At 40.0% G+C, this 16479-nt stretch overlaps 2 protein-coding genes across 3 annotated transcripts in view; both read right to left on the bottom strand.

Moving 5' to 3' along the window:
• The window catches only part of PTPRB (protein tyrosine phosphatase receptor type B), a 63583-nt gene extending 52035 nt beyond the window's left edge, over nt 1-11548 (bottom strand). The window contains 3 exon segments of the mRNA XM_018080509.2: nt 1358-1596; nt 9796-10185; nt 11462-11548. Of these exon segments, the coding sequence (XP_017935998.1) occupies nt 1358-1596; nt 9796-10185; nt 11462-11516 (684 nt within the window). The 5' untranslated portion in view covers nt 11517-11548.
• Nucleotides 11549-12275: 727 nt separating this feature from the next.
• Nucleotides 12276-16479, bottom strand: part of PTPRR (protein tyrosine phosphatase receptor type R) — a 136155-nt gene continuing 131951 nt past the window's right edge. For both annotated transcript variants that reach the window (XM_029963635.1, XM_018080836.1), the window contains exon 13: nt 12276-13490. In XM_029963635.1, the coding sequence (XP_029819495.1) occupies nt 13397-13490 (94 nt within the window). In that variant the 3' untranslated portion in view covers nt 12276-13396. The remainder of the gene's footprint in view (nt 13491-16479) is intronic.

Here is a 16479-nt window from a genome sequence, read left to right as displayed (position 1 = left end):
TTTTTATTCCATTCTAAAGACTGGGAAACAGAGATGGAGGCCATAGATTTTAAGTTTGTGTGTTGGTATATCTAGATTGGTATATCTGATTGGTATATCTAGATTCAAATGTCCAGAACCAGCTAGAGGCTCCAAGGGAGAGCTATTAATTCTTTTTTCATTGATATGCATATCATCAGAATTATAGTTTGAAAGTTTTGACCTAAGCAATTGCTCAGTGCAAATGATGTCATCAGGAGGTGAAGTGGGGTAGGAACACAGGAGGCAGTAGTTTCTGCAGTTCAAATGGTACCATTCCTCTAGCTCTGGTTGTATTATTTAGTAGGAGTGCTGGAGGCAGTCTGGCTAATACCAGATTTTATAGGACATTTCCATTTGGAAGTAAGCAATATTTGGTGCAGGAGGTATGCTATGTGGACAGAAGGCATGAGGAAATAAGCTCAGCCTGCCTCCGGAATAATCATATTTTACAAGGACTGCTTACATCAGCTGGGAAATGGGGTGCAGTGCTTCCATCATCAGCTCAGCCCCTTCCCACCATCAGCACTAGAACAGCAGTGTCAGGGTCCATAAACCATTGAGTTTACAGACTCTGACACTCTCCACAGCCTTCCCAAATACAAAACACATTTCTTAGTCTTATCCACAGCAACACATAGTAGTAACTGAAACATGTTTGCCTGACCCAATACATTGAGAGTAGTGTGGTCTCCTGGAAGAGAAGCCCCAGGGAATTTAGGGATTTTCAGTTCTAAACCACTATGTGATGATAGTGATACAGTGACCAATAATGTCCTGCATGCTTTAGCTCTAACTGCCCATGCACATTTTGCCAGTGGTGATTCCAGGTTTGCTCTCAGATTACCGAACTAAGTCTTGCAGAAAAAGAAGACTGGAAATTGATTTGGAGGTATTGAATGCCTGTCATTTCTCCTCCTAGAGCTGGGGCTGGCAGCCCCATTCCCCTGCTCTGCCAGGGCGGTTTGTGGTTCAGCAGAGCAGAGATCAAGAAGCACCTGTGTGTCTCCACTCTGCCTGTCAGTCAGTAGATAGGCTGGCCATGGCCAAGGCCAGGATTCCTTTTAAGGCAAGTTAAAGTATACAGATTTCTCTTGCTTTGATCTGTAAACAATGTCTGTAATTTTAGGACTCAATTATCCATAAATAAAGTCATTGCATACTGTAATTCTTTGTTTGTTTGTTTTTGTTTTGGTGGTTTTGTTGTTATTGTTGGGGTTTTTTGCGGTTGTTGTTGTTTGTTTGTTTTTTTAAGCCCACAAAACATCCACCTGTAATAGCTATCAGGGTGCACAGAGTGGAGGAGGCTTAATAAAAGTCAGTAATTCTTCTGTCTTACCTCTTCTGTAGTGCTGTAGTATTGAAGAGTGGTTGTTGGAATCCAGGCATTCTCTGTTACTGCAGATTTCAAGTCAAAGTAGAGCTTTTCAATGGAATTTTTACTGAATTGTTCAGTCACATTTCTGATGAACATCTCTGTGCTACTCTTCAGCATATTTTCAGGCCTAGAAGTAACAGCATTTGAAGAGGGGGATGTGGTTCTACTACTCCATACAGAAGTGTCTGCATCTTGGAGATCTAAGACAAACAAGGAAAAGTAATTAAAATCAGCTCGACATTTTTATAAACAATTCAGTAGATTCAATAAATGTGGCTGATACAACTTCTAAGTAGTTTAAGTGCACCTGTCAGTTCTATAGGGTGTTTTGTTTGTTTTCAGTGCAAACATGTATTTTTGCATCAATAACGAAGTCTGTGCCAAACAGAAAGAAAATAATTTCCCTGAACATTCCTACCATTCATTTTAAGGGTAGTCCATCAGTGATTCTGAAGTGAAGAAAGGTTGTACTTTTTCATTAACAGCACAATTTTTTCAGTCACAGCTTTTTCACTTGCTTGGACCTATTAAATGGCACACAGGATCAGCTTTATGTTGTCAACCCCCTCCCCTGCTTTCTAAGTGCACAGGCCAGATTCTCATCTGCCTTTTGTTGGTGTAAGTTTAAAACATGGCTTTGGTCAGGATAATCTTTCAAGATGATTTGTTTGAGATAATTTTTTTTTTGTTTGAGATATTTGCCCAAGATAAGTTCCTTGTGCCCACATTCCTTTTGCTTTTGAAAATCAGGCCTATGCAGAGACCATGCTACTCCCTGACTGCTGCCTTTCCGAGGCTCAGATAACAATCTATCACTTAACTGAAGTATCTGTAAATATGATGGTGGATTTGCTTTTTTAGTCACGTACCCTTCAGAGAAAGCCAAAGCTGCAATTAAAGCTCAGGAAAGATTTTACTACACATTTTTCCTCCACATTTTCATGGCTCTTCCTCCCCATTGGTATGTACTTAATATCCTTTCTTTGTGGCCGTGAGGGCAGGGTTCAAGCTGTGGTGGCCTCTACATCTGGTAGCATCACATTTCAACTAAGCAATTGGAATTACATAGCTGCCCTGCCATTGCTGTAGCACAGCGAGTGTGCATTGGCTCAACGCCCAAGACACTTTGTCAGTCCTTGAACTGGGGTCTCCAGCCTGACAGAACCTTGTTTGCTGCTGATCCACTGGGCTGGTTGCCATTTATAACAATTTTAGCTCACAAATCCTCTAAAAACAAAGAAACGATTGGGTTAAATTGCAGCAGAAGCTTCCAAATGCAATTAATTGGTGTGAAATTATGATGTCTTAGCAGGCCAGTGTGTGTTTAATTCTTACCCAAAGGATCAGTAGATGAGCGTCCATGAAATCAACATGATGGTTTTCTTGTATATGTGTAAATACATATGCTAACACATTTATATAGAGAAATTTGCAGCGCTCTCATTTGCACTGAGAAAGAAAACTGAGATTGTAAACCATAGTATGAGGCACTTTTCATGCAAGTGTTTCCTGTGCTTGATGTGTACCAGTGCATTTACCATGGTTCTGGATCTTTTTGAAAAGTGTTGGTTCGCTGGAATGGGTTGATACCCAGATTAAATGTTTACCCTCCTTTTGTCTAATTGTGCTCAAGCTCTCATCAGCTGCTGCAACAAACCCATTAGCTGACAAAAGCCCAGACTCAATCTAAATTCCATGTCAGTTGCTGTTTCTGGGAATCTCCTATTAGTCGTGGACCTCTGAAAGTCTGCAGTAGGCAACTAGAAATCCTAGCCCCGAGGACTTGGAAAGAATTAGGCCTGTGCCTCTGTGCCTCCCAGATATCTCTGAGTTCAGCAGGGAGTAGAACCTACTGACAGCCGAAGAAGTACCTGAGCAGTAAGCAATGGCTCAGGAAAAAGGGCCACAATTGGGTTCCTAAATATAGATTGACACACCCAACTTAAAAAAACATTAAAGAAAAAAATCTTGGCTTAATTTACAGACAAATAACTCTGATTCCAACAGGAAGGCTTTTGCGTTCCAGGGCAATTGTGCTTTAGGAGAGCTGCTCCTCCATAAAAGGGAAGCTGGTGCTGCCAGCAATATTTATGGGACTCAGCAGCCAGGAATAACTGGCATTCTTGGTGCAGGAGACAAGGGGAGAGCTCGGCTGTCCTGGAAGTGAAACGCTTGGTCCTCAGGAAAGTTCCACCAGCCCAAGGAGGTACCAGGAACAAGCATCTGGTCACTGTACAACCTAACTCCTCTCATTAGAGCTTGGAGCTCTTCTGGGTTTCCAGATAAAGAATCTTTCCCAGCAAAGACTGACTACAATCTGTTACCTGTAACATATGGATGTGTATGACACTATGCCATGCTGGAACTTCAGATGTATGTAACAGCATTTCCCACAGGTCCTACAGGATTGACTAACAGGGTTTATATCTGCCCTCACTTCAAGAAAGTCAGAATCCACGTTTATATTCTCTTTCTAAGTAAAACACTAGTGTGGTCCTAGCAGAAGGACCCTCATAGCCCTTCTTCAATAGCAGGCACTTTAAAAAAACCCTACATATTATAAGGCCCATGTAAGAAGATTTCTACACAATTTGAGTTCCAAATTTTTTAACCGGAAAAAACTCCCCTCTTGTCTGGACACTAGTAAAGTACACAGAAATCTCAACAGTGGGATTTTTCAGAAGTGTTTAGCATTGTTCTAGAAGTCTCTTTGGAAATCAGTCATAAAACTGTCTATGGGAACAGAACAGCAGCAGTGATACTGACGTTGATCACTAGTGGCTGAATGATATACAGCGTGTGAACATAACATTGTAATCATCAGTAGCACACCCAGGAGAAATTATGACATTCTGACTAAATGCATATTTCATCCATGGGGTGTGCTGCAAACTGCATCCGTCCGCACAGCAGCAGGCTGCTTACAAGAAAAGGAAGTCCATATGTTTTTCATGTATGATTAGCAAGAGCACTGATTAGTTGTCAAGTACTGAGAACCCTACAGTGGTGCCTTCAGACTTAGCCAAGCTGGCACAGTGCACCTTTCTGAAATAGCTTGGTTTTTTCACCAATCTACCTACCTTATTAAAGCACAGTTTCAGAAAACTAAGGCTGAACTGCAAGTGAAACATAAATTAATCATATATCTTGTGCATAAGAAACAAAAATACTTCATAAGACTGCGTATAACTCACAGCAAGACTTGAAACTAGAAGGGGTTGCTTTAAGATACCTTTATCTTTTTAGCTAACTACTTGTAAATAGACTGCAAAAATAAAGACTATTTAAAAAACATAGTTCAGATTTCTGTTGTATGTAAGAATATGACAGAAGAACAAAATCCACTAAATGTCCTTTCTTTGCCATTCAATGCAGACCTTTCAAAAACTGCAAAATCTGTGCTGCTTGAAAACTTTTTACCTTCTTTATTTGAATGTTGTAGAAGTTAGCAATATTTGTATCTCATGTCAGAGGTTAAATGTCTCCAAACTCCAGTCTAATCCTGAGCTGCTCTTTTACTTGCTTGTTTTTGAAATGCTGAAGTAGCCACTTAGAGGCTCTTTCAGCACCAGTGGTAGCAGAACATCTCAGATACATCTCTGATGATAACACCACTGCTGTACCAACCCTATTTCTGGCACTCTGGATAGTCCCAGCTGACGCTAAAGTGGATTTTTGGTCACTGAAGAGCATCCAGGCTGCATTAACTCCATGGATTACATACACGTCTACTGAAGAGAGTTCAGAAAGTTACCTCTATGCAGATACCTAGAGCTTGGTTCAGTTGCCTAAATCTAGTGGAATATGAACTGCCCTCAGGCCCTCTGCTCAGGGCTCTCATAACACCTATGGGAGACCTATGTCTTTCTGGGCTGGCAGTCAGAGATCAGGTGGAATATCCTGGAGTGTCTCAAATGACAAAAAGCACCTATGTTGAGACAACTGAAATAAGCCCTTCCTTCAGACACCTATATTTAGACACCTCAAACCCTCTCCAGCTTCTACAGAGAGGTCCACACAAAATAAAGGGAGAGAATGTAATAATGAAAAATACCAATAGCATTGTCTGGAATTGGCATCTTTGTTTGCACTTCCAGGAGAAGATGAAATCATAAAGCAGGACTTGCCTTAATCCTGATTGCTCTGGGAAGCTGTTCCTAGTGTTCCATTTTTTCCCTATGAGGGGTATCCGAGCTGATTTTGTTCTATATTTTTTGTGCTGTGTCTCACTGAGACTTTGAAAATTTACAAAATCCAGAGACCTAGGTACACTGTAGATTTCTCCATTTCTTTTTAAAAAAATCTAAAACCACATTTATTTTGATTTATCTTATGATATTTTTTAACGTTGAAATGTTAGGGGAAATGAATGTTTGTCAAATGAAAAAATGATGAAAAAAATTGGTGATAGCTTCTGTCAGTATGATATTGTATTGTGTACAAGATTTTCTAATTATGTCCAAGGATTTGATATTGAGGCCTCTCTTTGTCCAGATGGAACTCAGCAAAAGTGGTCAGCCATGTATTGCTTTGACCAAAGAAAGAAGATTCAGTTAATATTTGATATTTCATGGGTTCACATAGATGTTAGCAAACTCTTTTATTTAAAAAATCCTATTAAATAATATTTCAGAGATATACAAATGGATTTGAATGAATTTTTTTAGGAAAAATGTTTTGGGTCAGCTCAAAGGTGGAATGAAAATATTGATTATCATTGTTCTAATTTATCCTGGAGAAATTTGTAAAAGATACACACACAAAAATCCAACCTCTAGTGAACCTATGGATGGATTATTGCAATCACTACAAACACTAAAGGTGTGGAAAAATTAAAGTCTAAAGATATTTACATGATCTTAAAAACAGATAAGAGTTGCTGCCTTTTCTGTGATTCTGCCACCCTTCTTTGGTGTTCTTCCACCTTCCCAAGAGTCCCAAGAAAATGGATGTGTCTTCCCTTTCCACATTCTGCAGTTGCTACTGCTGCTCCAGTGGTTGGGAGTGTGCTTGGAGTGTACATTGCTCTGGTATCTGCTGTGCTCCATCTCAGCCACTGAAGCATCAGCAGTTCTGATTATGAAGTAGGTAAACTTAAAAGGAGTAAGGGAAAGAGAAAAGTCCACATGAAAGAGAAGATACTGGGCAAGAAACAAGGGTGGAAAAGGAGGAAGGAACAGTGTGAACGTCAGATCGCACATCAGACTTTGGCTCATATGTAATATCTGATATTTTGTCTATTTTAGAGTGAAAACAAAACAAGGGAGAGAAAGATGCTCTAGTTGTTATTTTAATTCCTTGTCCTACATGTTTTATATCTTTGTAGATCCCACTTTGGTTCTTAAGTCCTTGGCAGATAACAGTAAGTAATAAAACCTTTCTCCTCCACAAAATCAACTACTGTTTTGAATGTTTTGATATCCCCAGCTCTAGGGCTGTCCCTACCATGTACAATATGATAGAAGAGAAATGCAATGAAGAGCATCATATTACAAAACAATTTATGTCACCTTTTGCATCCAGACTGCTCTACAGCCCATGTGACAGTCTCTAGATCTCTGCATAACTGCAGTATTCAGCTTGGCATTGTGTCTCCCTATTTGAAGTCATTCTCCACTTAGTGAATAATTTTTGGTCAGCAGTGGTTTTGAGGTGTGTTGGTAATATTTGAGGTGCCACGTAGCATTGCATCTGTTCTTTAATTGGATATTTTATTGAAATTAACCTACCCGGAACAAAAGAAGCTTGTAAGAATTGCTTACACAAGTCAGGAGTGACATCAGTGTAAGTGTGTCAGCATTAGTGGTGCTCTGGGTGCTTTCCAGATAAGAGAAGGCATTTGTTCTGCAAGTGTTATTTACCTGCAACAGTCTTCATCATCCTGCCATCTACCTCTTCACCTCCCCCATCTTTTCCTCCTCCCTGTTTCCATTCCTGTCCCTTCTCCTGGTTTCTGGGCTTAAAGAAGCTCTGAACCCAAAAGTGAGCTGGTGAAAAGAAGGCCTTAGCACTCCTGAGACTACTTCTCTCTCTGCCCAGAATCTCCTCATGAATTTGATGGGAAGTGAAGCCTTACTTTCTCAAGGGAGTTTGATATCTCATGGCCCTTCTTAATGTTAGCTGTTTCAGCTGGAGGTCAGATTCAAACATGGGTTTGTGTGAGAAGGACTGTTCGCTGTTAGATTTAAAATCATCTCTGAGTGAACAGAGATGGGATACATCCCCAAACTGAACCTGATTTTCACAAATGGTCATTGAGGTCAGGACTCTTACAAAACATGTACATCCAGATACATCTAAGATGGTTGATTTGAAATCCAAATCCGAGCTCAGCCTTTCTCCACTCTCAGAAAAATCATGTTTGACATTGAGTACGGTCCAGAATAAAAGGTAGTTGCAGTTGTTGGGTTTGGAGCTTGTACTTTATCTGGGCTGATAAGATGTTTAGGATGCAATTCACTGAGTTACTCCTATGCCAAAATATAATTATTTTTATGAGTACTATGAAAACAGAGGGTAAATTATATCAAAATATGGTGTTAGTCATGAGTAGAAAAACAGCCATCTCAGCTCCAAAGATTTTGCTCAGTTTTCACTACCTTAGATAAATATAGACCAAATATATTATTTTAGGCTAATCCGCTGCTGCTTTTACTGAAAACAGATAGATGTTCTTGGAAGACTAATTTTGCACATTCAGCATTGAAAATTTTGACATGCACAAGGATATCAAGACCAGAACTGGGGGCATTAGATTTTGTTCTTGTAGTACTTATCATTATTTCAAAAACTAATATCTGTGCACTGTTTTCACTCTTTATGGGTTTCTTACATTCATGAAATTCTTAGTAGGTATTGAGGATTATAAAGTTCTGTTGATTTCTCAGTAGAGCTTCTCAGAGCTGTCAAAAATGAGATAAGTGACACACTTAAAGAGGATTTACAGGCCTATCTATGGAGAGAATTTTAGGAAAATTAAGGTAAATTCATTTAATGACCGAGCACAGTAAGTAGATGAGAGGGTGCTTTCATATCTCATGATAATTTTCTTAGTGCTTATTGGTCTTAAATTGCCTCTCCTCTGATGCATGATTAAGAAAAGGATGCAAGGTTACTTTAGCTTTGTTAGGCCATACTTCATCCAGCTATCTAAAGGAAATAATACTGCCTGCATACCTCATCTGAACTGTTCAGTGTCTCTGACTAAGCAAGCCATACTTGCCACACAGGACTTCAAATGATTTTGCCTTTTTAATCTCTAACATGTATGGGAGGACTGGGATGGCATCTTGGCCGCTTTTCCATTCCCTGATTCTCTAAGTTGTCCTTTCAGACCTCCACTCAGGTGAATAGTCCTGATCCTTTGAGTAGAGTTCTGCAAGTGCAAATTTGCTGAAAGTAGTGACACCCTGCCTTACAACAACTAGGAGGTTAGAAAGAATGAAGATTTGATTTAGACCTTCTGAAAACTTGGCTACATGGAAAAGTATTGGGTCATAAAACTTTTTTTTTTAATCTTGTAAAGGCAAGAATAAACTGTGTGTTCCCCAATAAAAAGCTCAAGTCTGTAGGTTGTTCTTATTTACTATGAAGAACTTCTTAATAGTGTGCAAGAAGAATGTCAACAGGATTGCCAGGAAGGACTGACAACAGAACATTGAAGAAAGTGTTATTAAGCAGTATTCTAACCATTTTACCTTCCATTTTGCCATGGAAACTCGCAACTACACAGGTATATAGATATGCATCTGTAATGTGCACAGACTCATGCATCTCAAGGCGCTATTACAAGAATTTCTGAGATTTTTGATTCAGTTCATTATTTTCAGTATTTTGAGTGTTCTCATATATATGGCATCTAAGGGCAAAATGACACTGAGTAAACATACAAATGTGTAAGCCATGGCTGTTCTAATCATGCATTTGGGTTACTCAGAGAAATAATTGTGCATGTGTTTGATTTTTGGATGTCTTCTTGCTCTTGACAGATTGAATCTGGATTTGTATGATAAAATGAATGGGGAGGAGAAGAACTTTCATACATCCACATTTTTTAAAAGGACTAGGAATTAGTACCCACAATTCTGTTTAGAAATGAAAAAAGGAAATGACACAATAATAGTGAGCTGAGCTTACACATAAGCACTTTGATCCAAAGATTGTGAGTTGAGAAAAGGAGAGACATCCTGAAAATATAAAGTAGCTTAAAAACTCCACCAGTTGTGACAAAGACAGCACTCATTTCAGCTGTTCTTTCGTAGTTCTCTAAATGATTTTCAACTATCAAAAGCATTTTTCTGTATGAATAAAACATCAGAATTTTTTACATTTGAGTTAGCATAACAGAGACATTTTTGTTGCCAAAACTTCCAGGATACCGCCTTGAAGGAGTAACTCACCTTGCTTTGAGCACAGATTTACATAAACAGGTTTTCCCGTCTCACTGGCTTCTAGCTGCATCCATGTATGAAGGTATTTTTTACTCTGCTTGGCCATTACCTTCTGACCTTGCTTTGTGAGAAAAAGAGAGCTGTTTGCCACCTTCAGGAGCCCGTCCTCGTGGCAAGTCCACCTGACTGCCTGGGGACAATCAACAATGATGCTGCGAGAGGACAGAGCAGAGCGCGTAGAGATGCTCAGGCACTGAGCAGATTTCACATGGAGGAGCCTGTCATCTGCTGTCCACTGCCACTTCTGGTTGAGGTTTGTCATATTGCACTTTTCCATAATGACTCCTCTCTTTTCTGAAAGACACTGCTGTTTCTGGACATGGATAATCAGAAAACCTTCTGGAAGAGCAAAATTCCAGAAAAATACAATAGATTACACATGGGTATTTAACAAAAAGCAAATTCTTGATGATTTAAAATACATCAGCAACTTAATCTCTCTTCCCATTTTCTATGTGTTGAACTTTTCATGCAACATTCTATAAGTTGAACCTATTTAAAAAAAAACCCCAAACACACTAGCCACACGATGCAAGTGCTAGTAATGTAAATTATGAGAGTACAAAAAGGAAACTTGTGGTAAGGTCATTATGGCCTTCATTATATATAAAAATGAAGAAAAAATTAAACCAGATATAAAAGAAATCCAAGAACTATTAACTTCAAATACCAATTCTAAATATCTCATTTCCTTTGCTTGAAAGCATACAGAGATCTACACAAGCTCTCAGTCTCTTTTTCAGTTTTACAACACAGACATTTTAAAATATAATTTACTGCCTGGGAGTTGTTTTAGTAAAATTCATAGTGTTTCTGAAGAAAACATATAAGAAACATATAAGAAAACATATTCACAAATCTGTGTGCTTCTCAGTGCCTGTGTCATTACAGGAACGGAGTTTCTTTACTGATAGGAAGTACATCTATGTTACTGGATTTACTCCAACGTCTCTAGCTGTTAGTTTTGTGACCATTCCAACCCATGCAAGATTAGCTCTCTGTGTCACCACGCTTAAAAGATCAACACTAGATACTCAAATGAAGAGAACTACAATGCATTCATCAAAACCCCACAAAGTTACAGAATACGGAACTGATTATTTCAAATGCAGCCTCCCTACCATATCATGTTTGGGTTTTTCTCTGTTTATAATCTCAGTTACTCAAACATTTCCAGCCTCATTAGTCACAAAGTGCTAAACCAAACATGTATTTATTTCCCTCAGTTGATATTTGTCAACCCCCTATTTTCACAGACCTCAGTATTTTCTGACTAAGCATCACAGAAAGCTCCTGTCTCTGAAGTCACACAAAGTCTAAATAAATAGGAATGTCCCCTTTAAAGAGTTTGTCCCAAAACTCATCTCCTGGATTGTCTATCAGGAGATCTTCTTAAAAAAAGAAGACGTATCTCCAGCATAGAAGGAGACAGTTTGTTTTCCTTTGGAAAGAAATCTAAACAGAACGGGCTATGTTGGCCCTGCCCCCCATTCCTCTTGTACGAACCACAGCGAAGAGGTGACTCATTTTTTTTAAGTCACCGGCTATGCTGGAGGGCTCTACTCAGTGGCAGAAGGAGCAACACGGAGGAGGGGAAGGAGGGAGAGACACTTACCTGAGAATGTCAAGGCAAGACAGGTAGAAACCAGGACGTGAAATAAAGAATCCATTTTCCCTCTAGCAACTCCCCATGCTTCTCTTAAAAAAACCCACCTCAGATAAGTGAAGCGAAGGCTAGGAAGGAAATGTGCCTTCACAGGGGGAAAAAGTCAGTGACGAGCACTTCCTTCTATTCAATTGTTTTGGGGAGTTTTACAGCACTTTGTCCTTTTATACGATTCTTCAGAGTGTACTAATTGGTTTATTTTGGAAAAATACAAGCAACAGAGAGACGTTTTCAAACACCTGGGAAACGTAGAGATTATATTGAATCTCAGACTAAAAGAAAGGGGATTATACTTTTGTGTAATTTGTTGCCTGTGAAATATTACAAGTTTGCAGGTCATCTGGATGTTGCAGGGTAAATATCTGCTGTAATATCCTGGGAACAAACACATATTTTTTGCAACTATACACAATCAAGCAAAATCTCATTATTGATACTTCTAACTCCACAAGTTCTAAAAGCCAAGTGGAGGGTGGGGGAGAAGGGGAAGAGGAGGAGGCAAACTTCTGGTATCTGTATCAGGTCTTACAGAAACTCCCCATGAGGAATCAAATGATGGTGGGTTTGCCTTCCCATCAGGTGGTGCACCTTGCTCCATGTCAGTGGGATATTGCTATTGCATGTGTCCTCTGGATTGGTTCCCAAGTGGTATGAAGCCATAGTGGAGGCTAACCAAATTGTACTGGTTTGAACCTGTTTATGGGGGTACAAGAGTGTGTGGGGCATTAACTACTCTAGGCAAGAATAGAGACTTCAGTTAATATTTTATATCAAGTTTAATTTATTAGCAGTATGAAGCAAAGTCAACATCACTGCATTAAAAACTCAATATACCCTGTAAACAGACCTCCCAGTGCTGTAAGTCATAATGCCAACTTTGCATATCTCTTAAAAACAAACTCATACTGAACAGTAAAGGAAACAGTCATAGCAGCATTTTCTTTCTTGTATAACCTGTCATGGAACAGTCCATATCACTAAAGTCCATATCACTATCTCTTACTGAAAGAGATAGAGCAGATAAACAACATATGCTAAAATTTCCATATTAATAAAAGACATACAAATATTTAAAATCCTTACCATTTAATATATCCTACAAAGTTTGTTTTAAAAGCAGAATGACTTACACAATTTACAAATACACTGGATTCAGGTCTGTAGCAGAAGCATGTTCTAAGACAATCAACAGTATAAGGTAAATACAAACACACTGAAGAACAAACATTGTGCTCTGTAAGACCCACAGTAAATACACATTTAATAGTTAACAGTATGAAGAACATATATTTCCATACAAATTATTAACTGTTTTTGAATATTTTCAAAAACAAGATGTTTAATTCTTTTTTTATTATCTCATCTTTTTTAAAATCCATAATTGAACACTTGCGATTTTAGCAGCAAGAATATTATGTGGCCAAGAAACAAGCTCACCACATAATCAGTAATAGCACTTTACATTACAGTTGACAGTCCATTCACAAGACAGTTTGCAAACGTCAAAGCATTTATACACTTGTTAAACGTATCTTCTGTAGAAGTCCCAATGTCCATCTGACGGCAGCAGTAGCACATACATACATTCCATATGGCAGATATCAGCATTACAGAATTAAACCCACCTTTAGATACATACACAAAATCCGTGTGTACTTTCAGGACAGAACCTTCTTTATAAATCATTTTTGGGAAGCTCACAATACATTCATATATAGTAAGGGTCCAGCAATCTCCATACTTTTGCCAAACCGTCCACAATCCTTTCAGAAGTTGGCCTCAAAGCTGTCTTTCCCACTGCAGTAAACTCCTTGAAGAAGCTGCTGCTAGGTAATGAAACAAATTACCTCAAGAGACTGACATTCAGTTTTACACTCCTTGGCTTCACTGGACAGCTTCTGCAGAAAGTCTGCTTTCATACAGACTCAGTGCATGGTGCACAAATTCATACTGCTCACTGGTCTGAACCATTCCACCCCTGGAAAGGAAACACACTGGGCTGAAATCTTATTGTTAAGAATGCAACAACTTCCAGCCTCTGACAGCCCCATGACCACCAGATAATACAAGCCCTTTTGTCAATTTTTGGCTTAGAGTTTGCTCAAGTAAGTGGGAGATTTGGCTAAGCAGAAGTACTTTCATCATAACTTACACCATCCAGCACATGCCCAGCAAGAAGAGTTCCTAGTTCCATCAGAGTAAGAACTAGAGAAGAAAACATCTGGTACCTACATTATAAAACATACATTTCAAATTCAATACATTCAAAGAGAATTTTTCTCAATCAGTTGGGCAAGGAAGGCCAGATACATGGATGCAGCATTACCACTGATGGAGCAAGGAAATAGTCAGAATCTGGCCTTTCATTTTTGTCCTTTACTAAAAATGTAACCTTTGGTGACCTGCAGATCGTCTGTGCAGAGAACAGCGCTTCCTGTCCTCTTTCTAACGCCTACGATGCATCCTGTCCGAACAGCAGCCTAAGACACTTTGCAGCAGTGAATCATTTCACCACCAACAATACAAAAGAGTTTAACTTGACCATAAAAAGGACTAGTTACAGCCAGCTTGGATTAAATGCCTACATTTTATACATTCACCTGATAACAATCCTTTTTCAGGTCTAAGTATGAGGATCAAGTCCCATATGTCAGTGCCAGTTGCAGTGTGGTAGGAAGGGGATGTCATACTGGAGGTAGGTGTGATATTTACTATAAGTGGTACCATTTAACTCTGAAATTAAACTGAGCCTCTTTCTGTCAGTACTGAGATATTCCAGGTCTCCCTTCTCACGGAGTATAGCCTCAAGTTTACTTAATTCCACTTGTGTTATCTCACCTGCCAGGGTATTCAAAGCTACCTACTCTGCTTCTAGAACAAGCCCCCGGTTCATCCTCAGTGTACCCTGGAGCAATGAGCTGCCTTTGTGATGATGAAAGATTAAATGGCCTTAGCGGGAAGGAAGACATTAAGATATGTATCGCGTTTGGTTTCAATTATATCTTCATTGAAATATTCAAATTTGTGAGATATTTGGATCCAGAGCACTGTTGAAGCCAGATATCTTACAAGGACAGACTCCCATGAGCTCTCTAGCAACAAATACAGTACTGATATACCAAGCTACTTGAAAAATGGTAAAACTGCCTCAAAAAGTATCGTCCTTTAGTATTAGAGAACTTTATCTACAACAAAGCGTCCTTTTATTTTCCTCAGTGCTACTGGGTAAATGGCTGTGGCAGGCAAATCATAATTAAAATAATATCTACTTTTTTAAGCAAATGACCAGCTGTCTGTGTTCCCCCAATGAGCTCAGGCAAATGTCGAACATCTTTTAGTGAACTGCATGTCTATTATGATATGCTATTCCTAGGAACAAAATCACAGGCCCTTCAGTGGTTTCATCTGGCACAAAATATGGGAAGCCACATGAGGAGCAGCTGAGGTCACTTGGTCTGTTCAGCCTGGAGAAGAGGAGACTGAGGGGAGACCTCATTGCAGTCTACCACTTCCTTGTGAGGGGAAGAGGAGAGGCAGCCACTGATCTCTTCTCTGTGGTGACCAGTGACAGGATCTGGGGCAATGGCCTGAAGTGGTGTCAAGGGAAGTTTAGGTTGGATGTTAGAAAGAGGTTCTTCACTCAGGTTGGGCACTGGAACAGGCTCCCCAGTGAAGTAGTCACAGCACAAAGCCTGACAGAGTTCAAGAAGCCTTTGGATGATGCTCTCAGGCACATGGTGTGACTCTTCAGGATGGTCCTGTGCAGGGCTAGGGATTGGACTCGATCCTTGTGGGTCCCTTCCAACTTGGCATATTCTGTGATTCTGTAAAAATGCAGCAGACTTTTAGCTTTGCCAACAAAGACACAGATTCATAACTCTTGGCTGCCTGTTGCCTTCAGCTGCTTGCCTCTTTGCTTGTCCCCTACCCAGAGATCCAGCCAGAGACTGAAAGGTGATGGGAGGGCTTTGCTCTGGTCCTCTGTGCTGCCTAGTCTCCTTTCTTTCTCATCACTGCTGCATCCTGCTCTGCCCACACAACCCCTTTCCAGCCAGCTTCCCTCTCTGTCTCCCCCATTGATGTTCCCGCAATATGTTCTCTAAGGGAGGGCACTTCCCAGGTTAGATCAGCTGTGTGGAATGGGTGGAGGAAGGAAACATATCCAGGCAGAAGGACTCAGCAGGAAGGGCAGGCTAAAACAAGTTTGACTGTACTAGGCTGTTTGAGGTGGTGATCCTTGCTCCTTCATCTTCCTTACTTCTGTTGAAGTACATGACAAGAAGGCATGTATAAGACTGGCTTGGGCTGAGCCCAGCACTACCCCATTTGCTCTGTGTTAGCAAGCATAACCGAAATGTTATCATGCTTCTGAACCTTGTATAGGCAAACCAATGCACACCTCTGTCAGCTTAAGGACACTTGAGTCTTATATAGAGGTTCAGACAACTTAGCCTTGTCAGTGCTGTTATACATGGGATTCATAGAACCATAGCATCACAGAATTGTTTGGGTTGGAAGGGACCTTAAAGACCACCTAGTTCCAAACCCCCAGCCATGGGCAGGGACACCTTCCACTAAGTCAGAAGGTTGCTCAGAGGCCCATCCAACCCAGCTTTGAATGCTAACCACAACTTCTCTGGGCACCCTCACAGTAAAGAATTTCTTCCTAATACCCAATGTAAATTTACTCTCTTTTAGTTTAAAACCTTTACCAGTCATCCTATCACTACAGACCATGGTAAAAAGGCTTTCTTTGTCTTTCTTATAAGCCCCCTTTCATACTGAAAGGCCGCAAAAATATGTCCCTGGATCCTGTTCTTCTCCAGGCTGAACAGCCCCATCTCTCTCAGATTTCCTTCATAGGAGAGGTGTTCTATCCCTCTGACCATTTTCATGGCCCTTCTCTGGATCCACTCTAGCAGTTCCATGCCTTTTTTTGTCCTAGGGACCCCAGAGCTGAATTTCTG

Source organism: Manacus vitellinus, unplaced genomic scaffold (genome assembly GCF_001715985.3).
Source record: "Manacus vitellinus isolate BGI_N305 unplaced genomic scaffold, ASM171598v3 scaffold_5_pilon, whole genome shotgun sequence".
Lineage (NCBI taxonomy): Eukaryota > Metazoa > Chordata > Aves > Passeriformes > Pipridae > Manacus > Manacus vitellinus.
This window is presented reverse-complemented; position numbering and strand designations above follow the sequence as displayed.